The sequence below is a fragment of the Channa argus genome, chromosome 12, assembly GCF_033026475.1.
Source record: "Channa argus isolate prfri chromosome 12, Channa argus male v1.0, whole genome shotgun sequence".
NCBI classification, from domain to species: domain Eukaryota; kingdom Metazoa; phylum Chordata; class Actinopteri; order Anabantiformes; family Channidae; genus Channa; species Channa argus.
In genome coordinates this window covers 21,602,716-21,630,000 of record NC_090208.1, presented here as the reverse complement: position 1 = coordinate 21,630,000, position 27,285 = coordinate 21,602,716, and the positions used below count along the sequence as shown (strand labels likewise).

The following is a 27,285-nucleotide window of genomic DNA, read 5'->3' as shown; positions in this document are numbered from 1 at the left end:
CAGTTTACATTTGGTTGCCTGGAAAGGCAGTTTGAAAAACTTCTCATGGAGCTCAAAAACTTTAGTTTTGCTGACCACCTCTGAGAAGCCATGATCCACATAGTAGACCTACAGATCCAAAGATAAAAAACACAGTGATCAGTAATAATTGTTTCACCCCAAAATCATATTTTTACACATTGTAAATTTTAACTTTGACAGGAGCCTCTGAGCAGAAGGAAATTGGATGAAAGAAACCAGAATTATTAAAAGAAATGCATGGAATATTGTGTCTTCATCAATAACTTCAAATCTTCATTCTGAAAGTATTAGTTAAAACAACCTTGGTCACTCACCTTGACCTTGTCAGCCATGACCTCGCAGACTTGTGCTCTCAGAATTTCCTCTTCTTCCTCGGTTTTGACAGCCACAAGCTGACCCGAGGATGGAGATGACAAAGGAGCTGGACCGCTCTGTTCTAGACCATAAAACTCCCTCATTTCATCTTCCATGTGCTCCTGGGCCTTGGAGTAATCCTCACCAATGTATCTGTAAGAGCCAAAACAGCTTTACACATTTATGTAAGTTATTGTTATTTTTTTGTGTTGTCTTAACTGTGCCATAAGCTCCTAGTAAATTAATCATGTAAGTCAGGGCGGCCGCACATGCGCAGTGGTGGCTAGGAGGCAGATATAAAAGAAAAGAGAACTGTGAAAATTGTTGGGTTTGGCACAAAACAGGTTTGGACCGTATAGTATAATAAGAAAAGACAAGGTTGGTTAGAGAATACCATACCATTAACTGAGAGAAGCTCAGTTACAGGACCTTAAGATCGAAAAGTTCACATTTTATGTCTGATGCTAATAAATCGTTAAAAAAGCTGCTCGGATAGACTCATCTTTGAAGCCGTAAGTTTATGTAATGTTCTTTGAGTGGTGGAATAAGAGTCAAAACGCTTTGTCTGGGAATTGGTATTGATAAGAACAAGTGCCTTCACTATCTAAGAGAGGATGTGACACAGACATTGTATGTATATATACTGAGCTTTACAACACAATACGTGCATTTAAGTAACTAGGTTTACATGCATCTAAGAAACCTGAAAATCTGCATATACATCCACCTCTAACTTATTGGCATGGCTCACAGAAGACACTGCTTTTTGTCTTCCACAGCGGTGAAAGGCAACTTATTTAGGCTTCTATGGGGCACTTTGTATTATTCAAATTTTCAGTTGGGCAGACAGCATTGCCCCATTAATTATCGCTCTCATGCAGCCTATCACTGCACTGTCTGCAGCCTGTTGGAAATAGCCGATTAAAAACCCGGTTACATGTACACATGGCAGAGGAATCTGCATCCTCTGGAATCTGAATCAATCTGGGGAAATCACGTTTCCCTAATCCCCTACCCTGAATTCAGAAACCAACTTTCCTGTTTACATGACAAAAATCAGATTTACCAAGAAAGACAACAGTAACCTAGTTACATTTAGTCCATGTAAATGCACTGATTTACATGTTCATTGCTCTACTACCTGAGTACAACTCCATTGGTATTGGTGGCCTCCACCACCAGCACAGAGGGGTATTCCTCTTTGGGGATGTGCAGAGAAGGCACTGCCTGGTTACTGAGCCTCCTCCCCAGCTCCTGTCTCACCCTCAGCTCCTCCTCACTGGTCGAAGAGTTCCTCCTATTACGGTTCTCATCCTCTCCTCCTCCACTGGTGCTGCTCTTTCTGTACAGAATGGCCCTCTTGGGGTTTTCAGGCATTGGGTAGTCGATGGTGCAGATGTCAGAAAGAAGGTGAAGGTTCTCCAGGACATGCCCTGGAAGTTTGGTCTTGAAAATTAAGAAAAAAAAATATTTTTAATTATTAAGTACACCCAGCTCATAAATTAGGTTATCGTGTGATAGTGTTTCAAAGTGAGACTGACTTTGTAGGTGTCCTGGAATAGCTTGGGCAGTGCGTGGGCCCACAGGCCATTGGAGTACTTAACCAGCAGCTCCTCTAGTTTCAGCTTCAGATCAGGGCTTAGGGTAGCAGGGGAGGAAGGAGGACTAGGGGAGGATGAAGATGATAATGGAGACTGAGGAGAGCAAGAACCCGAGCGAGTGAGATTGGTGTTTGGGGGTCTCTGTTGAGCAGGGGAATGCAAGGGTTTTTCTGTGGGGTTTAAAGTCACAACAGGGGCAGCAGAGGGGTTTGACTTGAGGATAGATGAGGGGGATGATTTGGTGGTCTGTTCCTTGGCAGGGTAGAGAAGCAGCTCTGATGGGTTGCTGCTGCAGGTTTTTTCTACCTAAAAAAGAGATTAAACCACTTTGTAGACAAGACAAACTTAACACACAATATTTATAAATACAATATGTCTTTTTTACAAGAGTATGTGAAGTAAAATGATCAAGAAAAAACATGCACATTACATCTTTATACTAGCAGCAATGTATTATCATTTTATCTTAAAATTGTTGCAATAGTCAATTGAAAACAGAGATGTTTTATAATGTAGTAAGATATCATAAAAAAACAAAGTAACAAAAGTGGTACATACAGTACATATGTTTGTCCAGGTTTCCAGGTCTTTTATGGCCTCAGTGGGCAGGTCCTGTTTGTACAGCTCTCTGTAAATCTGAGGAAGCTTCGACACCCAGAACCCATTACTGTACTTCCCCAGAATCTCCCTGATGCGACCCTGGACCTGCTGAGGGTTGTAAGGCTTTCCTTTTCCAATGCCAAGGCTTTCATTTAGATTCTGGGGTGCTGGAAGATCAGAGAGAACACGTAGAAAAAAGAAAGTTTAAATGCAAACAGTTACTGCATCCAAAACTCCTGGATTGTGTGCTTCTCCCAAGAACAAAGGCACTGAACCTTAAAAAGGTAATTTAAATTTAAAAAAGAGAAAGACTCATAATGAGGCATATTTACAACCTTTAGAACCTTTTCGGTTCTAAAAATAAAAGAAAATAACACTAATTTTCTAAACATGGCTATTATATTGTAAATTTATTCTACTTTGTGGGGGTCTCTTTAAATAAAGAATTCAATGCCTAATAAATCATTCAGTATCAAAGTCTGTAGGGGACTGAGGTGGCTTGACCTTTTGAAATGTGTGCCTATGCAGCTATGCAGTTTATTACATTCCAGTGCTTTCTCCCAGGCCATACAGACAATGACTCCACTTCAAATCAAACCTTGGTTTGAGTAAAGGCTTGTGGAGGAGGAGTAAAAAAATGGACAGACACTTGGGAGCTGCCATAACTTGAAAACGTTTTAAAATACACCACATAGTCAATAGGGTTTTTTTTATAAACCATTATATGTAAACTTCCTCACATCTTGGCAAATTGATCACACAGGACCAAGTCATAATCTCATATCCCAGGATTGTATATTTTATGTTTGGCTTGTCAGGACATTGTAATGCTGCCAAGTTGTTAATGTCAATAGGAAAACTACCTGCTCAAATAAGGGTAAAAAAAAGCAGTCTGAAATTGGAAAATTGTCTTTTACTCTTTTACTTACTTGAGTGTTAAATGTTAATGCCCCCTTGTGATATTTCTACTGAAGTACTGTAGGTCATTGTTATGGATTTGTGCTTTTAGGGAGCAAAAGGAACACAAAATGTATTTTTAGCTGAATAAAAGACAGTCTGTCCTACTTACAACTGCTTTGCTGAGGGTTTCTGGAAAGGTGAGCTTGCACCTCCTTCTGAAACCGTGATGGGAGGGTCATCCTCTTGTCTGACCTGAACACAAGAAACCACAGCAAGAAGAAGAATTATTTTCTGAATATTATTACTTTTTAAAGCCAAAAGCTGTGATAGGTCTGAGCACAATGAAAACTATGAAAACTGCATTTAGGTTTGCCTCTGAACTGCCTATCAGACCCTTGTGCTCTTATTTGACGAAGCAAAGTATGAGGTCTCCTAAAGAGGGTAACATTTGGCAACATTCTAAAGTTTAAACTGATAACATGCCAAAAGTCAATGCAAGACATAATTTACTGTTTCCCCCTCTTCCATCATTTGTTACACATTCTAGATCACTCAGATGCATAGCTCCAGGATCAGTCCCTCCAGGATATTACGGACCTAGTTTTTAATGTTGCAGCCTAAAATGCCTAACTCTGAGACAGTTTTTCACATAAAGATTGCAATGGGTTTATGATTTTTTTTTTTTGTCGTGCATAATTCACAGGGGATCAGTTTAATTAATTGTTGCAATCGTGACATAGCAAATTCCTGGAGGAATGGACTAATACTGAAGGCAAGCAATCGATAAACAAAGATAAGTAAAATTTGGTTTATTTTGTGGCCCCAAAATGGCTGCAATAGAGATCTTATAACAATATGTCACAGAAATTGATGGCTGCAGGACATGATAAACAAAACTAATGAGAAAGTTGGCTTTTTTTGTTTAGCACAATAAATGGAAAAGTGTTCAGTCGTATCATTGGGGAGGATTTTCTCTATTGGAAGCCCCATTTGTAAAAACATTGCAACTTTCAGTTCAAAAACTGCATTACAGTGCAATGTAATGTAATAGATCTTTAGTTGATCTTTAATTTATTTTTGCTAGATTTTGGCCCTGTGATTTGAGTATGACAATCTTTGTTAAATTATGGCTTGAAGAGCCCCTAGGAAAGCTAGAATCCAGGCAAAGACAAAACTATTTTACTTACTTTTTAAAGAAATGTTAGTTTTCCTTTAACTGTAATTCAATGTCGACTTTCTCATTTCATTTAATGAATTTATCACTTTCACTGCCAGACACACTATTGTGAACATTTACGTGCTCTCTCACACACAGACACACACACACACACAGACAAATGATAGTGCTGGCCTGCCAGCATACTGTCCAATAGAAGATCTAAAGGGACATAGAGAGATGTGCTGATTCACTCTTTGTCGGTTTAGAAGCTTAATCCACCAGAGAATAGAGCGGGGATTAGAACGTGCTAACATCCCCCTGCTCTTGGCTCGTGTCCCCTCCCATAACACCAGGCTTCCCATCCTTCTGCCCAATTATGCTGCCAAGGGCCAACAACACACTGGACACCCATGGTGACACGGACAGAGGACTGATGTCAGTTGCTTTTACAGTGTGGGACAGAGAAAAGTGGGAGAATGAGTTGAATTAATCTTGATTCATTGTTTAAGCAAACTGATTATATCTGACAATGTATTAGTCAGCTTCTTCAACAATAATAGATCAGGTGTTATGGTAAATGACAGTAGCAGTTTGATGATAACAATTTTAGAAGTAATATAGATTTTAGAAAAACATGTTATCTGTGCCCATAACAAGCAAAACAAAGAGGTAGGAGAGTGAAATGAGAGGGATGCACTCAGACACAAAAAGAACCAGAATCATCTGGAGAGCACATCACCAGCCCAATGCTGAATAAGCAGCAGCAGGGAAGCTGTTCAGTCAGACATCAACTACAGTTCAACCAGGCTCCCATTCAACAGCAACCTATCCTCCCACATGGGTGAGAGGAGAGGAGGTATGACAGAAAGAGAAAGAGAAAAAGAAAGAATGAAATAAAAAAAGCTTTCTACAGGATATCTGCTGGCAAAACATGTAGTTCTCCTGAGCATGTGCGGTACTTTTGTTATAAAATTCCTACAGATATGTGAAGGCAGAGTTTTAGACCAGAGTTTAGTTGGTATTTTCAAATTAAACCCTAAAAAAGTCTTCTTTTTGAAAACCTAAATTTGATTATATGTTAAAGTTGACAGTTTTAGTGCCAAAAGGTTACTTTAGATAATTTTTCCAACATTATTTCTTCAATATATACACCATAAATAATCAAATAAAATCAAATAGTCAAATACTCAACTAACCCTTCTGCATCCAGCTACTTACTCTTTCCAAACCCCTTACTCTACTTTTGAGCCTTCTCCCTCACTCACTTCTCTGCAGGCAGGTTCCCTTTCCTGTTGAGTGGGTTCTGATTGGACGTCCTGTATGAATGTGCTCCAGACTTGCCCTCTGACTGGCCATCTCTCATGTCCCTGGCCTGTCTGAAGTCTCCATGTCCACCCCCTTGGCCTCCACCTCCTCCTCTACCTCTGCCTCGGCCACGGTGGTTCGGCTGCCTCAGAGAAGTTTGAGGTTTGGCTGTGGAGAGAATGTCAAAACAAGAAAAGCAAAACTGTGAATACACACAGTCCCTGATTAAGCTAAACCTGATCCAGAGATGGGCCTCGTGTCTGTCTGGAGGGCAGTGTCATAGACAGCTCGATTTCTGGAGACACAGCGGAACAGATAACATCATGGCTCCAATATGAAAAATGCAAAATCATTTAGCAGACACTTTTATCCAAAGCGACTTACAAATGAGGTACAAGGCAAGCAAAAATCAAAGTCCAGGAGAAAACATCAAAGCAAAGTCCTATCAGAAAAGTGTTTACATTTTATGACATGCAAGTGCAAGAAAGGAACTTTTTTTTAGTTTTTAAAAAATAGATTTAAGTGCATTGGAAGATGCGGAAAAGTTTTGTTCTCAGCAGTTATATAAATTTAAGACAGCATCCTGTCAAAAAACAAAAATGACAAAAGAAAAACTATATACATTTCTCCAGAGCTTATGCCCTTGGCTTTGTTAGGGCAAAGCATAACAAGTTCATTACTAAGCTTCAGAGGTACTAGTAGCTTTTTTTCCCCTTGGCTAGCATTGTCTGCAAATTATTGAACTACATTATTCATACTTCATGCTAAATTGACCTAATTATTTAGTTCTAGAGTAATTGCAATAAACAGGTAATGGGAAATAGATCATCACCTCACTGCACAGCCAGGAGAGGAACATTAACAGTAAATGAAAATACATGTGAGGGGAACTGCTAGGAAACAACATACTTTATCATATTGGATATTTGTTATACTATGAAGTGTATGTTTTGCTGAAAGGTGTGTAATCGTTATTGCATGACTACAATAAAGATTGAATACTGTATGATTTTTCAATTTAAATTTACACTATCCACCTTAGGCTTACTCTAGCATGAGACTCTAATCCACCCAGTCCTCCTCCTCAGCTCTGTTACGATCTGATTCACTCCAACAGGCATTTTGAAATAAAAATAATTGACAAGTAATCAGACAGAAATACTTCAGATTCTCTGATTGGACAGAAAGGTGAGTATGGTGCAAAAACTTTTAGAATATCTCTGCACTGCTGGTGCTTTGAACAGTAAAACCTGGTTCCAGACAAAGATGGCAGACCACAGACCTTGGCAGGAAGTGGTCAATATAGCCAGAAGATGTTAGTGTCAGCAGAAGATGCCTCTTAATTTGACGATGATTAGGATTAGGAATTAGGATTAAGTGGCTAGGGTTAAGGAAAGCCAATGGTCAAGGTTTGTAAGCCCCAGAAACTTTCCAAAAAGACTGACATGTAGAAAACCGACGAAGGTTAAAAGTCGATTATCCTGCAGTCAGGTGTTTCTCACTCTGATAGCACCTCTTCACATTATGATGAAGATTGGAAAATATTTCTGTTAAAATAGGTTATATAAACTAAGACAAGGGGGCCTGGGCCTGGACAAGGGATCAGAGTATTGGGTTGGGATGCAAAAGGCTGTGGGTTCGAATCCCACCCAGCCACCAAGGGCCACCTTGGTGCCTATCATAAGACTGGACAAACAATGGGAGGGTTGTTGTGGCAACAAGCTCAAATCTATTGATCTATACTATAACTCTAAGATTCCAGTGGAAAGAACAAAAGTGCATTTAACATCAAATAGGTTGATTATTTCCATATAGTTAGTCAAGTATATTTCCATATAGTATGGTCAAGTTCAGTAAAAACCCAAAGTCAAAGTGCCATATTCTTAACAGTACACACGCACACACACACATATATATTTATATATGGCCTGCATGGCATCACATTTCTGCTCTATGACATCACCACTGTATCATTTCTGTGCATAGGCCTTAGTCAATCCTACACTGTCTTTTTCAGTTCTTCCTCCTACTATCTCTTCCATTATCTTTACTCTTTTGTTTATCTCTTTTCCTCTGCAAGCTCTAGAACTTTCTCCTGCTTTTCATCTTCTCTCAGACTAAATCTTTCCAGTGACAAAATGCAACAGGGATCTTCACGCGTCTTCAAAACTCATCAACAGGCGATGTTGATTTCTAAATCTTTTTTTTCTCTCTAAGCTACTACCAGTCACTTATCTAAATGCTAACTCTTACATACAGACATTACACAAACTCAGCAGTAACACACAGGCAGGCAAACGCTTAATCCACATGCAATTATAGACAAGGACAAGCACTCACACACAGAGCCACCCAGAACAGGCGCTGCATCACCTCACCGGCATAGACACACAATTCCTGGTCTGTCTCAGCACAAATATCAGAATCCCATGTGGTTGAGGAAAGAATGAGAGGGAGATACTGCGTTAGATGGGGAGCTAGAGAGCTTGAATGGTGAATCAGCTGCCCTTCGCTTACAGCTGAGTCTCAGGCTATATTAGCTTCAACCTCAACACTCCACCCCACTCTCCCCCTTTCTGACTGGCTTCTTCCTTGTCATCTGTCCACCTCCCACCCCCCATTTTACCATCTCTATGCTTTTCTTTTGCTGTGACTGTCTCTCTGCCACTCCTCCTTCCTCCTCTTCTCCTTACTCTCTCTCCTCCCTGCACTCCTACCTCCCTCCTCTTCGTCTGGCTCTCTGAGAATATTTTGCAGCATCACAGATTAACGGAGGTGTATGTGCTACAAATGCAGCAAAAAGTGTTACATGCACGTTTGCATTTGTGTATGCAGTAGTATACACAGTGTGTGTTTATAAAGTCATAAATGGCGAATAAAGGTGGTGTTTGTGTAAACTCACATCTTTTCACACATAGTACCCTGATACCTGTGTTACCATGAGATGTGTTAGTATTTGCTAATATGCATCTGTGAGTATGACAGAGATATTCTTAGTGCCAAAGGAACTGCAGGTTCTACACAGGCTGATCGTTCATCCATAACCTGTCAGGCTGCAATGCAGACAGAGAGCACTTTGGTAATGTTGCATTGTCATAGTATTGATGCAGGCACTGGACACCTTCTAGCTCTCCTTTGCTGGTGAACAGCTGCACTGTAGCACCTGCTATAAGAAGAATCTGGAAAAGGTTTATATCCAAGAAAAGGCCTAACCTACAGTAAATAAACCAAATTTGTTTAACCAGTCTAATATTTGTCGTGCAAATTTGTGCAGTAGGAAATACAGTAGAAAAGTAATTTAGACCATATAACACAAAAGTATTAAGACATAAGGGACAGATTGCTCTGTCATCATCATTATTACAGTAGATTTTATATAGCAGAGATATGCAAATAGTGGATTTCAGCCTTAATATATTAAATATGTTTCACAATTGTAAGATGACTCACTCACAAGGCAGTGTCATACAAACAAAAAGTACCAATCAGTCTTAATACTCGTCAAAGAAAGGCTGGTATTGGTGGTGAGGTCTCCCAGCTATGTTGTTAAACATGTTTGGAATAGTGCAGCTAAGTAGTTCTTTATTCACATCTGAGCAAAATTCAGGTCTTTCAATTCATGTTTTTTTTTTTACTATTAGGATCCACACAATAGTCCAATAAACACAAGAAACCCAACACCACCTCTTTGTGCTGAACAGCTCATGTTCTGCACCACTAAGTCACAGAGCTGCCAGTCTCTTCGTGGTTCTATATTTTTTATTATACATACTGATTGGCTCTTTTTAAATGCAAAATACAGATTAGTGACTAGGTATAATTGGGTTGCAGTTGCTCAGCTAGTAGAGTGATTACATATCAACTGTAGGGTTGGCGGTTCTTGGCCCAATGCCTCCTGGCCAAATGTCAAAGTGTCTCCGGGCAAAACACTAAACACAAACCTGCCCAACCCAAACATTTAAGGTTGCACAAGCCAGCATAATACTGAATGCCGGTCCTAAGCCTTATAAAAAAATTAAGGAGGGTTGCATTATCTGGTGTAAAAACAAGGCAAATCAACCTGCGAACAAATGATCTGCTGTAGCCACCCTAACCTTAAGGGACTAGCTACATTAGCGAAAAGAATTCTAAGTACAGTGCACCATGTTGTCGATATGAGGATTAAATTAGTATTAGAGGTTTTATGTATACTCCCTAATTTAACCAGCAATGCCAATTATGTTTAACTCAATAACTAATGATAAAGTGGTGATAAGGTTTAGAACACTTAACATAGGTCTAGAAAATTACTGGTGGCATGTACACTTTCCAAAACTGGATAATATTCAATTGTTGAATATGGTAACTTATTAGATCCATGACTATTTCCGACTATTGTTAGAATATCGGTGAAATCATCAAATGCACAAAGGCAACTTGGAAGTAAACCATCTATAATTAGACTTATTCTGGACGGATTTCACCCTCCTTCTGACCAACTCATCTGAGTGTGTAGAGGGCAAAGCATTCCATGCTGAAAAATGCTTAATAGGATCTTAATGAAAATAATAAAATATATATTAAGAATATACATGTGCTACTCATTTTTACCATAAGCTCATGAGATTAGCTAGTTAGTGCTGCAAATGCCTAAAGACGGTGGCACAAATTTTACCATTAAGGACAAGTGGTGCTGCTGGTTTGACCCTCATCTGGGTGTTGACCAGGTGGGGTCGGCCCGTCTTCTTGGAGCTGCGCTGGCGAGCCACCACCCTTGCTATATGGGCTGGTTCATGGGAACCTGAGGCAAAATATACCATCTGAAGAGAGAAAGTGAAATACAATCAAATAATAATGTCAATAAGAAAAGGAAATTACACTGATTTTAGTATGAAATGTTCAGTTTGTCAACATTTTAAAATATGAATAAATATATATGCACACAACAATCATACATACCTCTCCAGATCGGCTACGCTCCATGTGGACCACTGAGGGCATGCTGGCTAGGAGTGCATCCAGATTATTGTGTCCCATTTGTTTATGTGGTATATGATCTCCGGTTAGTTCCTTGTACTCTGACTGCAGACGTGACAGTGAAACTCCACCCTTGTTGTCCTGAAGGATGGCCCGCAGCATCTTCTTCACCAGTTCCACATCAGCCATCTGAAGAAGAAAGGATTCCATAGATAAAAAAAAAATGAAAAAAGAGTGAACATGGAGACACAACAGACACAACACAACTTTCAGAGTCGAGTACTGACCAAGAGAATGAAAAAATGTATGATATAATTCAGATTCATATTGACTTTCAGATTCATATTGACTTAGGAATAATGCAAATGCACCCCCATTTAAAGCTGTAATACATGGACTGCATTTATAAATGAGTTCAAATTTCCAAACCAACACTGTTTTTCAGACTTGTACAGACTGCATGGCAAAAAAAAATCTGTGTTTTAGAATTTGTGATGGTTACAAGAAGGCTATTTCTTTAAGTTTTAAATGTGCACAGTTTTCTCCCTTACAGCACGTTATTCCTTACGCTTGCAGAAAACACTTTCAGTTTTTATTCTGGCTGGAGTCAAAAGGCGGCACATTTCGGCAGAGTACACATCTGATTCATTGTGATCCTGGGAACACGTCATAAAAGCTACAGTACTAGATACTAGAACAAGTGTTGGACCCTGGCAAACTGGAGACACACCCAGTGGCCAACTTTGTCCTGAGGTGCAACTGTGTTTTTTTACAAACCGGTGGCCATCATAAAAGTGACACATTCCAAAAGTTAAATATTGTTTAGATGTCAAATAATGTCCGATATGTTTGCTCTAGTCCAGATACAACAAATACACACCACAGGAGAAGTTACTCTAATGCTAAGTGGGCTGTTAGCGTTATTTTTTTGATACTCTGGCTTTTTGTGCAATGCAGGGTCGCCGCCTTTCGAGACTTTACTGTGTCTTTCTCTTTCTGTGTCTTTTAATGGAAAGACTATTGAAATATACGGACATTCCGTACTGAGCCTTGATAGATGGTAATGTGCTGATGAAAAAGGCCGCAGTGCAAACAAGTGACATCAGCAAACCAGCTCTACCCGACTAGTTAAAGTAAAGATGTTTCTGCAAGCCACTTTCTGTACCGCAGACAAGACAGCCAAACTCTAAATGACGTAAGGCGTCACACTTCGACTCCACACCCTCCTTCGCGACAAACTATTTGGATGAAGTTGTCTTTTTTTGTTTCCTAAAGAAAATTGTCCTCATATGGTGCTTACAGGTAAAATAACACAAACACAACGAACAGGGCGAGCTGCGGAATCGCTTCAGGTAACAACATACACGCAAGACCGAGTTAAATCCTCTTGCCACCTCCGCGACAACGGCTCGTCAAGTTACTCAGTGAGCGCCATGTAAAGACCGGATGCACACAGGCATTGCTTTCATAATAAAACAGAAGAGCCACCGCAAATACCTTACAAGGACTGTTACTCAGTCACTTAGTCACTAAAAACTAATCGAAGAACAGCGCACTGTCGTGGCGAACTTGACAAGTGTGGAGCCATCCAAGCTGAGAGTGTAAGAGAAGGAAATTCAACACAGCCGGCAAAACTTTGGCTGGACTACGTGTTTTAAAAGTTCATCAAAGTCTGAATCAATTCTACATAAATATTCTACCTTGCTTTTAAGAGCGGATATGGTGAAGTCACGACACGGTCCAGTCGCTGTCAGAGCTGTCACCGCCACAGAGCTGAGCCGCAGCCAGAGCTCTGTCCCCGGTGTCTCTCTGCCAGCCGCTCCAGGCACGGCCTCTCCTCCGCCACCTGATTGGTCAGTCGTGCGAGAGCCTCTGGCTAATTACACGTCAATACACTTCCACAAAAAAGAAAACACCGAAAACATTTTCTTAAATTATATTACGAGTAATTAGGCTATAGATTTTTTTTGCCAATCAACTTGTTGCGGCAATGTAGCCAATATTGGGAAACATGGCCTAACAATATTTGACACGATGCAATGTGTTATATCCCAAATGTTGCTTTAAAAACTTTCAATTATATTGATTACTTACTGTGTTACTTTGACCCTTTGGTCTCAACTATCTGGCTTTACTCTGTTTCAAACCCAATCCAATCATTCCTCTCATTGATGGAATTAAAAACATGGTAAACAAACAATGATTTAAGATTAGGTGAAAAACTGTGGTGCGCTTGTTGTTTTTTGTTTTTTAAGATTGTAATTGTAAAAACTTGAGGAAACCCAAGATTTCAAAGACCATTCCTTTAATATCTCTTCATTGTCTATTTTTCCTTTTTTAACTTGTATACATATACATGTACTTGGCAAAGTTGGTTATAAACCAGCTGTTCTCAACACTTTCCAATATAAGTCTTTATCGACATTGCAGCTTTTTTTTTAACCTCTTTGCTATAATTGGGTTTTGACATGAGCATTGATTATTGTTCTTTTTTAATTTAATTTTAAAAATAAAGTTATTACAGTATATTGTCTTATAATTGTGGAGCAGGCACAGTTTTGCTATGCTACGCATCTCTCATGTCTCTGATTTTGAATGACACCAAAAGCTAACTTGACTTGTTTCAATAATCACAATATGAGGAAAGAAAAGAAATTACTTCTCCCAACCTCAAGGGAAAGAAGGTGACAAACCTTCAAGACAAACCTGAAGAAAGTGTGAATGGACAAAACCGTAGGAAGACAAGCAATGGGCTTTTTTCCTTTAGTGGGTGCGACCACCAGGGGCGCTAAGTTTCACTTTTCTTCTTGTCTTTAGTCCGTCTGGCCACCGGAAGTGGCAACAAGCGGAAAAGAGTCCCGGATTTCCAAGCTAGGTTGCCAAAAAATAACAACAACGGATTATCGTTTGTCTGGATGAACACACCAAAGAGCTACATTTAAAGACAGGAATCTCTGTGTGTGCAAGGTAAGTTAAATTACAGAACACAACCAAACGATGTTAGCCTCTTAATAGCACTTTTTCCTTGATGTTAGCTGACGTTGTGTGCCGTGTTGGCGAGTTTTAACGTTAGCTAAACTAGGTAGCTGTTAACGGAATCTTAATGTCTTACCTACAAATACCGCTAGATTTGGTTTATTCCTGTCAGAATTATTTATACTGTAGGTTAAGCCAACATGGAAAAAACATTAAAACAGAATAGCTAGAATATGTGTTATGACATTTCTCCCTGCCTTACTTAGGGCACCTCCTTCTGTTGTAAAGGTTTTGAGTACATTTATAACTATAAATGATAATAAGCTTATGTTTTGTTTAATGACTAAAATAAAAAGACTAATCATATTTAACAACGAACCATCTCATCTGCTAGTGGCTGCACGGCGACGAGATACTAACAAGTTAACCTTTACCACTGGCCACTGAATAACATTACCTAATTATTTGTCAGTTCATTCATCTTTAAGACATTTAATTTATGAAATAATGTCAAAATAATATGTGTCTAAAAAAGGTTTTTACATTTTACTAAATACATTTTGAATAAGTTTGTTGTATAAATACACACACACACACACACACACACACACATATATATATATATATATATATATATATATATATATATATATATATATATATATATATATATATATATATATATATATATATATATATATAATTAAAATAAAGACCTAACCAATCTGTTGAAGTGATTCCAATCATGAAGCTAGTTAGCATCCATGTGCAGTTCTTGTGGGAGGCACAACAACTAGATATTGGCCTCCCTCTTTCTATTCAAAATCCAATGTGACGTTCAGTGCTGCACCACTAAGATCTCTCCCTAAAACCACTTTCCTCTGTGCTCACTGGAGAAGAGGAAGGGATGACAGTGCAGAAAAGTTAGCACTTTATACTGGCAGTGAAATCATTAACTTCTAATTATGGCTTTGAACAGGCGACATTCTTATACGCCCAGGGTGAGTAATATTAATATTATTAAGTAAACCAATGCTAATTTTGTTTGATACATTTGATCAGTAGATGATTATTCATTATCATTTTATGAACTAGGAAAAGTAAGGGTTCTTGACACTTACCCTTCAGTGGTTGTCACAGTCATCCCATTGCGTATTTTGTCTTCACCACATTAAGCATAAAAAAAAACTAGTGCAAACCTAGATTATTTTGTAAAAGAGATGTCCTGATGTTTAAAGATAGTCACGCTTTAGTTTACATTAGTCTTAAGTACTATTCATTCTAGAGGATTCTGCAAAACTGTCTTTCAGCTTCTCAGTAACAAAATCCAATTTTACAGCTTCTGTGAGCGAGCAGTGACAGTTTTTCTATCCAGTTTTCTGTCTTATGGTTCAATAATGTGGGGCAGGGTGAATTCACGTGTCCTCATATTTCTATAAAAGAATTAGACTCTGCCACAGCACTAGGTTGTCTTCAATGAGCATCTTTGTGTGAGCAGGGCTGTTTATTAGGAAGCCTATTGTGATCTAAGACATATGACTGTGCATGAGTATTTTATTCTGTGCCCTGCGGCTTTAGGACCTTTCTTGTCATTTAATATTTTTTATTCCTTAGACTGCTCTTAATACCTGATGCAAGGGATATTGTTTGGGAATGTTACGAAAGCTATGTCTCTTTTGCCAAGATTAAGATGTAAAATGATGGCTGAGGAACTTTAAAATGTAAACAAGTTTTCTGGAAGTTTTCTTCCTTCGGCGCTCCTTCACTGAGAGGCTGCTCTCTATGACCTGCTCCACTTAAAGACTCAGGAGGTCCTTCCTGCCCAGAGCCATAAGACGTTTTAATACATCAATGATGAGGGCAGGAAGAGCAGCATTAGACTCATGTAAATAGATCTTATTCACTTACAGCACTGCATGTTTTATTGGTATTGCTTGTATTTTTTTTTTTTATTTGTGACAGCTTTATTTTACTGTGTGACTGGTGCTGTGATTTTAACTGAGCAGTTGGAAAATTGAATTTCCCTTAGGATAAATAAAGTATCTATCTATCTTGTTTTTAATGACCTCACTTTCCTCTTTCTTTCTGTCTCATTTCAATTAATCTTTATGTTCTTTTTCTCACCCCCCACCCATTTTTTTAACCTACTTCTCCCCATGTTCACTCCTCCAAATCTTCTAGCTGACCAGCCCACTGATCAGCAAAATGAGCAGTGCAGGAACAGTGGAGAGTGGTAGACCGCCAAAGGTAAGTCAGTGTTCAGTTTAGAAAGAAAAGAGGGAGAAATGTAAATAAAAAGAAATGTGTTACTATCAGCTCTTGTACAATAACTTACAGTCTCTTTTCCTCTTGTACCCACCACTCCTCTCATAGATTGGCTCCATAGTAGAGGTGACAGGGAAGGGTCAGCGTGGCACTGTTGCTTACATCGGCGCAACACTCTTTGCCTCAGGAAAATGGGTTGGTGTCATACTTGATGAGCCCAAAGGCAAAAACGATGGCACAGTGCAGGGGAAACGCTATTTTCAATGTGAGGAAAATCATGGGATATTTGTCAGACAGTCTCAGGTTAGTCACGTAAATTTAAATGTTCAATGTATGTTGTGCACTTGGATTTCTTAATATGCTGGATACATGACTCTCATGATTTCAACAGTGACTTACCTTTAAAATGGTAATATATATGCCTGTATCATGAAAAACCTTTTCTCAAAAGATGTTATGAATGAAATCCTTTTATTACAGCATTTACTCCAAATTCTGAAGGAACACTTGTACATGCATTTGCTCTGTCATGCATATTGTCCTGATTACACTCCTGTGTATGTCTGTCACTCTGTGTGTAGATCCAGGTGGTGGAAGAGGGCTCCACTGCCACCTCACCAGACATCCCAGAGACTGGCATTCCCAAGATGACCAAACAAAGAGGTGAGCAAGGACTACATCTTTGTCAGAAATTATTACTTTGAACATCTAACAATGTAAAGTAAATTACATAAACACTCAATATTACAAATTCTGATTTTGTTTTTTTCTCCAGATATTCCAGAGACTCCCAAAACATCCAAACAGGTGGGCAACCATTACTTGAACAATATAACCTTTTTCATCATTGATCCTAAGCTCAATTGTTTCCATAACTCACCTTGCAGATGACTGGATTTATGTCCATGTACTCCATGCTTAGAAGTTAAATGACACTGACAGTTTAGGCTATGATATTTTATTGCTTTAGAAAACAAACTTCATAGATTATGTCCATGTACTCCATGCTTAGAAGTTAAATGACACTGACAGTTTAGGCTATGATATTTTATTGCTTTAGAAAACAAACTTCATAGATGAGTCGCCTTGCTCTATTTCCATTTTTATGCAAATGTGGTGTGTTAAGGGGGAAAAAAGAGTCCCCTTACATTTCCTCTATAATCACTTTACTCCTTTTTTCACTCCTGTAACGTGGATTGGCCAAGTCTCTATTTAACCTCTCAGGAATGGGTTGATTTCTCATTTGTGTTTTTCCTAATGCCTTTTGCAGACACCTGTGAGCATTAAGAAGGTAGAAATATATATATTTTTTAATACAGCACATTTGCTTTGCTTTGGATGTTGTTAATCACACTAATGTGGCCTTTCATCTTTTGCATTCAAGTTACCTTCTCATGTGTTGACATTTGCACGGGACATGAAGACATCGCTTCATCATTGATGGATGTCATTGTCTCTTGGTTTTTAATTTTTTGTACACATTCCTTATTTCATTTACATTTTTATTCTGGTGATATACCTATTCAAAGGCCAATTACATGACAGGCTAAGGTCATAAGTTTGGTTTGATGATTTTGTTCATCTTGGCCTCATAATTAAATGACACTTTGCATTTGTTTTAACATTGTTGCATGAATTCACATTTAATTCTGCTCTTGTTATTTGAGTCATCAAAAACAACTGTGAATAACCTTAAAATTATGTTCAATCATGCATGTAGCCATCAAAAATATAATCCGTGGATAACGATTAACAGAGGGAATGCTTCTTATATGCCGCTAATCTCTTACCTTGCTTCAACACTGGATGTGTGTTTGTTTGTTTGTGTGTGTGTGTGTGTGTTTTTTTTCGCTGTTCAACTCACCTCCTCCTCTCCTCCAGTCCTCTACCCGCCGCTTTGCTAAGGTGAGCTTGTCTATAGCAGAATGATCAGGTTAAACACCACTCTAATAGAATGATTTCAATAATGTTAATTCTAAAAAAATCTTTTAAACATTTTGTGGGCAAGAAGACATTATAATGAAGGTATATGTAGCCTCTTATATTAAGCTATTCTCGCATTGCCTTGAATGATGTTTAGTTTGTGTTATTTTGGCTGCGCAGTCTCTGCTTACTTACATTTGCAAGCTTTCACAGCTGAAGTAGGCTTTTCAATTTTCACAGTTAATATGAGAAGCTGGTTGTGGTTTTGTATTTGTACATATTTCATATGAAGTATAAACGTAAGTAAAACAGCTTGGTGGTAAAACTGACTCTGTAATTGATGTATATGAATAAGCTAATAAGCATAAGGTTTCATTCTGTAATAATAACAAAAGACTAACTTTGCAGCTGAGTTTTTAAAGGAATCCATGAATCTTAACACAGTCTCTCTGATCACACTGTGGCAGTGGAGTACTCCACGTCTCATGCCTGCCACCTCCCTCCCCTCCCTCTTAGTGCGCCCTCCTGGCCGCCTCAGCCTGTCACTCATGGTAGGCGCTGTCATTTTAGACTACCCCTACCTACTACTTCACAGGGAGTGGTGAAATGTTTTGTCACTGAAGACTGTTTATGGGGAAGGTGTAATGTTTTGTCCAGTAACCTAATACATCATACATATTTGTCTTCACTTTTCAACTGAGGTCATCACTGTGGGAGATGCTTCAGTTTTTTTCACCTGGATTATGGACTGACATTTACATACCTAACTCACTTCTTCACTCATGTTTTCCCTCGTCCTGTCTTTTATCTTCTATTATCTTCATCTCACTAATGTCTTAACAAAAATCATTCTTTGTTAACAGGCATCACGTGAGAGCCTGTCATCCTCTCTGTCTGGTGATGTCAAAGAGGTGGGCCTGTCCTCCCAACAGGGTGCACTGGGAGCACCTGTCATGCCTCAACCCAGTGGGTCACCTGCAGCAGTGGCAGCCACGATCCCAGCTACTCCAAGCAAGGTGGGTAATTGACAGAAAGGGTAGTTCTAGTTTCAGCAGAACTGAGAAAAACACGGGGACAAAGAAATGTAGTTGTTTCAAGACCCATCAACAACAGAAAGATCTGCCTTTAGAAATTGTTCATCTCCAGTAGTTCCAGCTTTGTCAGTGTCAGTAAAATCTACATAATTTTACGTCTATTAAATCATTTTTGTCATTGTAATTAACATGTCCCATTTTCTTCATGACCAGGTGGAACCTGCCATTTCCAAGCAGGTAGAGTTTTCTAATGGCTACATGCATGCTGATACCTGGCATGAGTTTACTAAAATACTCAACACCAGAGGGCAAAATTTACCTCAGCACATTCAGTTCTTTAATATTGTTTTGAAATCCCCTCAGTCATTTTTTTACCGGTGATGATGCATGGTTTAACTTTTTGACACACTTGGTGAAATACACAATTCTAAAATGGTGTTTAAAACAAAGGGGGTTAAGATGAGATTTTCTTTATTGCTCTTTAGTATTTGTGCCAGAAGCAGTGAATTTACAGGTTGAGGTTAAAGTTCAACTTGAGAAACTTATTTGCATATCAATTTGGGGTGCAGAAATGTACAGTTATCTATTTGGTGGTGGAACTAATTACTGAAATGTTTATTTTAAAATTAAATGTTGGGAAAGAAATAAAGCCCATGTAATCCTTTAAATTGGCTTAAGGATAATTTATCTTACTGAACTGCCCTTCTGTTCTTCACCCATTCATTCTTCTTAGGAGGAGGATTCACTGCGAGCTCAAGTTAAGGACCTGGAGGAGAAGCTGGAGACACTGAAGATGAAGCGGACAGAGGACAAGGCCAAACTGAAGGAGCTTGAAAAACACAAGATCCAACTGGAGCAACTTCAAGAGTGGAAAACCAAAATGCAGGAGCAGCAGGCTGAGCTGCAGAAACAATTCAAAGAGGCTAAGAGGGTAAATATAAGAAATATTAAACAGTAATACTCAGTTTGTAAGAGAACAAAAATGACAGTTTTATTATAGTGTTAATATTATATTGTGATATAAATTTAGTAGTGGTCTGTAAAATACAGTCCCACTCTTGTCATACATGCCCAAGATTTTTTTACTTCTTCTATCCAGGAAGCACGTGAGGCCCAGGAGGCCAAGGACCGCTACATGGAGGAGATGTCTGACACAGCAGACGCCATAGAGATGGCCACACTCGACAAAGAGATGGCTGAGGAGCGGGCAGAGTCTCTGCAAGTGGAAGTGGACACACTAAAGGAGAAATTGGAGGAGCTCTCCATGGACCTAGAGATCCTTAGGCATGAGATCTCAGAGAAAGGTTTGTGCTCTCCTCACTTATTCAAAAAGGCCACTGTTTCACCTGTATTTGTGTAAATCTTTGTTGTGTTACTGCCCTCATCATGCTGTGACGCTTCCTGCTGCAGGCACAGATGGAGCTGCCTCAAGTTACCATGTGAAACAGCTGGAAGAGCAGAATACCAGACTAAAGGAGGCACTGGTCAGGTTGGTTTAAAAAGCATTTATTTTTGAAATAAGAAGAACTTGTTAACTAATAGTTGATTTTGCATTGGAAAATGCATAGAAATACACATAGAAATAAACTACCAGGTTAGTTGCACAACCTATTTAAGAGGAGGCCTACAACAGGGTTTGTGCCTTTTAGATGTTGACATTATATTCTGCAGGCAATAAACAAATCCTGTTTTTTGTCAGGATGCGTGACCTGTCTACTTCAGAGAAACAGGAGCATGTGAAGCTGCAGAAGCAGATGGAAAAGAAGAACACTGAGCTGGAAACGCTTAGAACTCAGAAGGAAAAACTGCAGGAAGAAGTTAAACATGCTGAGGCTACTATCGATGAACTGAAGGAGCAGGTACTGCCTAGAAGAAATGAGCATTAATCTGTGTTTACAGTATCTAATGCTGCTTTCTGAAAGTTACACACTATTGACTATAAAATATATTTATCTAGTAAATATTTAAAATTTGGGTTTGTCCTACATACATACAAAGTGATTATTCTTGTTTTTTGTCATGTAATGATTTAACTGTATGTACATGCTTGTACCAGGTGGATGCTGCTCTGGGTTCAGAGGAGATGGTGGAGACCCTGACAGAGAGAAACCTTGACCTGGAGGAGAAAGTCAGAGAGCTCAGAGAAACTGTAACCGATTTGGTTAGTGCATTCAAAGTTTTAAGAAACATTCTGGGCTAAAATCCGATTTACTAAATCTGAAACTTTAACTAGCACCCTTACAAAATTCATGTGATTTTTTTTTTTTATTTTTTATTTTTTTGTTTTTCCCATCTACTAACAGGAGTCAATCAATGAGATGAATGATGAACTTCAGGAAAATGCTAGGGAGACTGAAATGGAGCTGAGGGAGCAGTTGGACTTGAGTTCTGCAAAGGTTAGAGAGGCAGAAAAAAGGGTGGAAGCTTCCCAAGAGACTGTAGCTGATTACCAGCAGACCATCAACAAATACAGAGAGCTCACCGCCAGGCTACAGGTGGGTGGAAAGAAGTCAAAACATGCTTTAGGAAATGAGCTTGAGATAAACATATTGGGGCCATGTTTTGTACACAGTCCTGTTAGAGTTTGTGCTTGTTTCCTGTTTATCAGGAGGCCAACAAAGAACTGGTCAGCCAGCAGAATGCCAATGTTGAACAAGTACAGCAACCACCTGCAGAACTTTTTGATTTCAAGATCAAGTTTGCAGAGACTAAGGCCTATGCCAAGGTAGGGGATGTGCATTAAGAATGACCAATTTTACATCTTGGAGACTAGCTTGGTTGTTTGTTTATTGTTTAACTTATTTGTGTCTTCAGGCGATTGAGATGGAGCTGAGGAAAATGGAAGTGGCTCAGTCAAACAGACAGGTATCTCTCCTTACCTCCTTCATGCCAGACTCCTTCCTCCGTCACGGGGGGGATCATGACTGTATTCTGGTGCTCCTGCTCATCCCCAGGCTTATCTGCAAGGTTTGAAGCTGTGCCTATATTTACATGTATTTCTTATTTATGTTTTTTTTTTTTTTTTTTTACTTATGTTTCTGTATGTATTTGTCTTCTGATATGTTACAGGCTGAGCTGATCAGTAAACAGGCTCAGGAGAAGTTTGATCTAAACGGAAACGTGGCTGAAGGAACCAGCCTCAGAGGGCCCCGAGGAGAACAGTGCAGTTTTTCCTCCGGACTCGTTTACTCACTCAGCCTACTGCAGGCCACCCTGCACAAATATGAACAGTAAGCATTACGGCTTCGTCAGAAAAATAATAATTATTGTACCTAGGTTGCTCTTTTTTTCTCACAAAAATCATTAAAGTGCTCTGGTATTATCTGTCGCAGTATATTTAGATTTAACTTTAAACTTAACGGTCTTTCTGTTCTTTCTTTCCTTGCCCTGATTATAGGGCTCTGAATTCCTGCAGTGTGGAGGTATTTAAGCGCATGGGTACGCTCTACTCAGAAATGAGCTTCCATGAGCGCTCTCTGGATTATTTCATTGACTTGCTGCATAAAGATCAGCTAGATGAGACCATCCAGGTGGAACCTCTGACCAAGGCCATTAAGTACTATCAGGTACAAAAGCATTCATCTGAATTGCCTATTTACACAAATGGAGACACAAGTAGCAAATCTAACCACAAAACTACACACATTAATTGTACACAATTTGTTTGCATGTTTGGGACCATAATTTTCCAACTTTCAAGTCAACATAATATCCTAATCTAAATTCTTGTGGCATGTATTGGGTTCTGCATCTGTCCTATATTTGGTATCTGATAGAATTTCAATAAGCTTTTGTTTAGGGGCTCTCATCAATAAATATGTACTGCCCAATAACATTGTACATGCTAACATATTTACCACATGTACACAAGATCAGTGTTACAGAAGAGTCAGTTACTGTTGTTTTGTTTTTCAGCAACTTTACGGCGTCCATCTTGCAGATCACACTGAGGACTGCACAGTGCAGCTGGCTGACCACATCAAGGTGCTTAAAGCTTCTTTAGTGGCTCTACTGCTTTCATGTACTAATAAATACTTTCCTGAAATGGCAAATGAAAATATTATCCCCACAATGTAATGCATAGATGAGAATATATCCGTCTGGCCTTCTGACTTCATTGACCCAACCCTCTCCCCTCCAGTTTAGCCAGAGTGCCCTGGACAGCATGAAAGTGGAAGTGGCTCGTTTGCGGGCATTCCTATCAGCCGGACAGGAGAGTTCCGTCTTTGCGGTGCTTCTGAAAGACCTGGACACTTCCTGCTCTGACATCAGACAGTTCTGTAAAAAGATTCGCCGTCGCATGCCTGGAACAGATGTGGTTGGGGCACCTGCTGCTCTAAGTTTTGGACCACAGGTATTAGACAAAGAAAGTAAACACAAGGAAGCTCAGGTCTTGGGCTTTTGTGTGGTGTCCACTGATTATACTGATATAATGCACACATAAAAATGATTGACTTGCCAAATATGTTAAACTCATGACTTTCCGGCCAGGTGTCAGAGACTCTGACAGAGTGCAGGCGCCAGCTGACCCGTGTGGTGGCTGTGCTGCAGGAGGTGGCTGCAGCTGGAGCTCAGATGGTTGCTCCTTTGGCAGAACAGGAGGGTCTCAGTGCCCTCAAACTAGAGGATATTGTTGGCAAAGCTGTGGAGCAGGTAATGTCACATTTCACAAATATAACATTTACCCCATCCTCTTGACAGACGAAGTTTGAACACTTAAGAGATTTTCTTTTTGTTCTGATAAAACAGAGGAATGATAGTGAAATTAGCTCTCATCAAAACCCTGGCCAAATTGTTTGAAAATGTATTCCTTCTAACAAGGTTATGGTGTACATTATTCTACCAGATCTGTAAGGCTTAAATCATCAATTGGAAAACACTAGCAGGTCAGATTTATGTTAAAGGTTTTTAGAGCATGTTCTGTGTTCTTACTAAACAACTGTTGTTTGTTAAGTATTGCTGTTTTTTGATAAATATGGTGCTTTTCTACATTCTTTTTGTCAAGGTTTATGGTTCCCATGGCCTGAATGGGCCAGAGTGTCTACGTCAGTCCTGCAGCTCAGTCATTGCTACCATGAACAAGATGGCCACAGCTATGCAGGAAGGAGAGTACGATGCTGAAAAGCCTCAGGGCAAGGTATTGTTTATACTGTAGCCTTTTCACATGTATTTATCATAAACGTTAGATATGGAAATCCAAGCATATTTCTGCCCTATTCACATTCTTACCACATCATTTTCTCTCACATCTTCAGACTCCTCCTGTGGAGATAAGAGCAGCCTTGGTCAGGGCTGAGATGACTGATGCTGAGGGTCTAGGAGTTAAACTAGAAGACAGGGAGACGGTCATTAAGGAGCTCAAGAAATCTCTAAAGATTAAGGTAACAGAGAACACTTGAAGTAACCTGCATTTTCCTCTGAGATGTATGTATTGCATGTATTCGAAATAAGCCCACCAGTTTAAAGTAAAACAAACATCTAAAACTGATGTTGCTGTACATCTCTTTCCCAGGGTGAGGAGCTGAGTGAGGCCAATGTCCGCCTGAGTCTGCTGGAGAAAAAGCTGGACACATCCACTAAAGATGCAGATGAACGAGTGGAGAAGATTCAGACTAAACTGGATGAGAGCCTCGCCTTGCTGAAGAAGAAAGAAAAGTAAGTAATGTGCTTAACAGTAGATGGAGATTTAACATTCTTCTCTTTTTTTACGTATTTCATCTTTCTCTCACCTTGACCTTTTCTCTCCCGCACCTCTATTTGTTTTTTTTTTGGTTTTTTTAACCTTTCTTCTCTTCCTCTTCAGGGGTTTTGAAGAAACAATGGATGCTCTACAGGCTGATATTGACCAGCTCGAGGCAGAGAAGGCAGAGTTGAAACAACGCATCAATAACCAATCAAAGATGACCATTGAAGGGCTGAGGGGTCCGTCTGCTTCTGGAATTGCCTCCATTGTTCAGGGATCTGTAGGAGGTAATTACTGTATGATTATGGTCACTTCTTGTAAGCAGGTCAAAAGGTTTGATTTTTAAAATGGGATAACCTCTAATTTAACCTTATGAGATAACATTCTTGTAGCTGTCAATGTGTTATTCCTGGTATACAGATTTTTAGAATCATAAAAACTGTTTTGGGAAGAAAGACAGATTGTGAACCAAAGACAGAGACTGTTCTCCCTCTTCCTCCAGCAGGTCTGCCTCCCTCCATGGCAGGATCAGTGCAGGTGGTGGACTCTCCTCTCCTCAGACAGCGGGTTGAGGCCCAGAGACTGGGAATCAAAAATCTGAAGAATGAAAACAATAGACTCAAGGTAAACTGCTTTGGAAAGGGTATGGCTAAATTACTGTATTAAATGGCTGTAATAATATTGACCTTGAGATCATTTATTGTACAGGCAGACAAGATGAGAGCTCAGCTGGCCTCCCTGCCTCCACTCTATCCTCCCAAACTGCCACAGGCATCCAAAGACAGCTCCATGCCTCCAGAGGGACTAAACACAGGCATCTATCGCAGGACAGATCAACTGCTAGCAACTCTGCTCAAGCTGAGTGCAAAGGTTAAAGTGGTGGACATCACTGGGAAGACGGCAGGTTTGTGTTTGTACTGTATCTGTTTAGACTTTCTCTTCTTTGTTTGTGTTTAATGCTGTGCTTATCTGATTGCATGGCTTCATTGTCTTTGTCATATTTCCTCCAGTTAGTGCCAGTGCCCAGTTGCTGGAGCAGACAGCTAGACTAAAGAGCCTCAGTGATGCTCTGGACAAACTTAAGGTGAGAAAGCCAGGAGTGATGTGCAAAAAGTAGTACTGATACTCTTAATTCTGTGCTTTATTTAGTTGTTTTGTGTGAGAAACATTATAAAATTCCGATCTCAGCAGGTCTTGTTATTAGGCAAACACAGCCTTAGATTAACAACATACAGTCAGGTTTGTTAACATTGTAACAATAATTTTTTGTTGCCATGGGCAATACTAAGAACTACCTTTCTGCCTCCATAGATTTAAAAGGGGAAGTTGAAGGCAGCTGCTTCTTCTTACTAGCCAATCATTCATTGAGTCTCAGAAGGTCTGCAGACATCAATAAAAGCTGAAGTTTCTGTAAGATATGAGAGATTGATAGTCAAACAAACAATATTACATCAAGTTAGTGCTGTTAAAGGTGGATCTACAAGCTATGAAATAATGGGTACTTAATATTGTCCATTTTTTCTGTTTTGGCTCCGATTTATAAAAATGGCAGGCTTAAATAAGTTCTCTTGTTGTTTGTCTGAGGTTGTTGCTTTTGCCTAATACAAAGCCTGCTACAATTATTTTTACACACACACATAAAAAAAAAACCTTAGAAAAACAGTTACTAACTTTTGCAAATGAAATCTGTTCTATTTTAAATTGACAGTCAAACTAACCTTAAAAACTTTGATCTTTCAGGGAGAAGTAGCTGATCATGTAGTTTTGAATCAACTTGGAGCAAATGCATCCTCTGATTTTGCCACCTTCCCAGTCTCCTCATTTGTTAAGGTAAAACAACAATAAATCCACTATTGTCAGGTGCAATACCTTGGAGCTAGGTTTGGTTTCTGTTTAGAATGTCTTTTAGTGGGGGGAAGTTTTCTTTGCACCTGGACAAATTCCACAATTTGTTCAAATTTGTGTTGTTTCCTAGGCCAAGGAGGAGAAGCAGCAAGGAACTGTGTTAGTAGGTCGTGTTTCCATTCCATGTACCCTTGGACAGGAACAAGTCCATCGCCTTGTCCTATCTCAACAGCAGCTGCAGAGAGTGCACAGCCTCCTCATTGCATAAGGCAGCTTGTCATTGGTCCACAGTGACTATTAGCAGCACACTAAGTTCTTTCTCATTCCAGGTCCTTCAATATCCTTGTCTATTTACCACTTTTCCGTAATCTCAGGAAATTGACTCACATACTAAAATGTAAGCAGTAATAAAATGAGTGTCTTCATGGTGACAAAATGGGCTGGTGCTTTTGTTGATTTAAAAAAATAAAAATGAAGTTCATGTGGACCACGAATGTCACATTAAGAAAGCGTCATGTCTGAAACAACTTGTATGCACTAGTTTTGTTAAAATGAAGAAAATTAACCGCAACAAGTTTTTACTGAAATTGCACCTCTTTTGCTTTTCTTCTTGGGGTCTTTTGTATTTGTAGGAATTCAAACAATAAAAGTAAACTATACACT

The 27,285-nt window shown here is 39.3% G+C and overlaps 2 protein-coding genes across 10 annotated transcripts in view; one reads left to right on the top strand and one right to left on the bottom strand.

Annotated features, from left to right (window-relative positions):
• The window catches only part of tdrd7b (tudor domain containing 7 b), a 19,719-nt gene extending 6,968 nt beyond the window's left edge, over positions 1–12,751 (bottom strand). Inside the window, exons 1-10 of one of the 4 annotated variants that reach the window (XM_067523307.1) lie at positions 12,597–12,751; positions 10,879–11,085; positions 10,595–10,739; positions 5,901–6,108; positions 3,646–3,728; positions 2,535–2,743; positions 1,917–2,282; positions 1,517–1,821; positions 336–528; positions 1–108 (exon numbers count right to left, since the gene is read on the bottom strand). The exon at positions 1–108 is cut by the window's left edge and continues 4 nt beyond it. In XM_067523307.1, coding sequence (XP_067379408.1) covers positions 1–108; positions 336–528; positions 1,517–1,821; positions 1,917–2,282; positions 2,535–2,743; positions 3,646–3,728; positions 5,901–6,108; positions 10,595–10,739; positions 10,879–11,085 — 1,824 coding nt within the window. In that variant the 5' untranslated portion in view covers positions 12,597–12,751. Of the gene's footprint in view, positions 109–335; positions 529–1,516; positions 1,822–1,916; positions 2,283–2,534; positions 2,744–3,645; positions 3,729–5,900; positions 6,109–8,280; positions 8,519–10,594; positions 10,740–10,878; positions 11,086–12,260; positions 12,284–12,596 lie in introns of those variants that run through there. The other 3 variants (XM_067523306.1, XM_067523308.1, XM_067523309.1) reach the window with 3 other exon arrangements.
• Positions 12,752–13,713: 962 nt separating this feature from the next.
• LOC137137260 (dynactin subunit 1-like) lies at positions 13,714–27,045 on the top strand. Of its 6 annotated transcripts, none has more exons than XM_067523301.1 (31): positions 13,714–13,863; positions 16,054–16,119; positions 16,246–16,440; positions 16,719–16,800; positions 16,913–16,944; positions 17,408–17,428; positions 18,019–18,042; positions 18,924–19,076; positions 19,308–19,331; positions 19,828–20,025; positions 20,194–20,398; positions 20,505–20,583; positions 20,794–20,953; positions 21,151–21,255; positions 21,398–21,589; positions 21,703–21,819; positions 21,909–22,061; positions 22,164–22,324; positions 22,492–22,660; positions 23,010–23,078; positions 23,236–23,448; positions 23,586–23,747; positions 24,100–24,231; positions 24,350–24,475; positions 24,607–24,749; positions 24,898–25,064; positions 25,283–25,401; positions 25,486–25,681; positions 25,788–25,861; positions 26,518–26,607; positions 26,753–27,045. In XM_067523301.1, the coding sequence occupies exons 2-31, from the start codon at positions 16,078–16,080 to the stop codon at positions 26,888–26,890; spliced, it is 3,741 nt and encodes a 1,246-aa protein (XP_067379402.1). In that variant the 5' UTR covers positions 13,714–13,863; positions 16,054–16,077; the 3' UTR covers positions 26,891–27,045. The 6 variants fall into 6 exon arrangements, with proteins under 6 accessions (XP_067379402.1, XP_067379401.1, XP_067379403.1 ...); XM_067523300.1 differs by having other exon boundaries at positions 25,280–25,401; XM_067523302.1 differs by lacking the exon at positions 18,019–18,042 and having other exon boundaries at positions 25,280–25,401.
• Positions 27,046–27,285: the final 240 nt, after the last annotated feature.

Coding starts and splice junctions, on each gene's coding strand:
- LOC137137260 (XM_067523300.1), top strand. CDS start 16,078: ATGAGCAGTGCAGGAACAGTGGAGAGTGGTAGACCGCCAAAG. Junction 19,077..19,307: donor TCCCAGCTACTCCAAGCAAG/GTGGGTAATTGA, acceptor CTTCATGACCAG/GTGGAACCTGCCATTTCCAA. Junction 21,820..21,908: donor AGACTAAGGCCTATGCCAAG/GTAGGGGATGTG, acceptor TTGTGTCTTCAG/GCGATTGAGATGGAGCTGAG.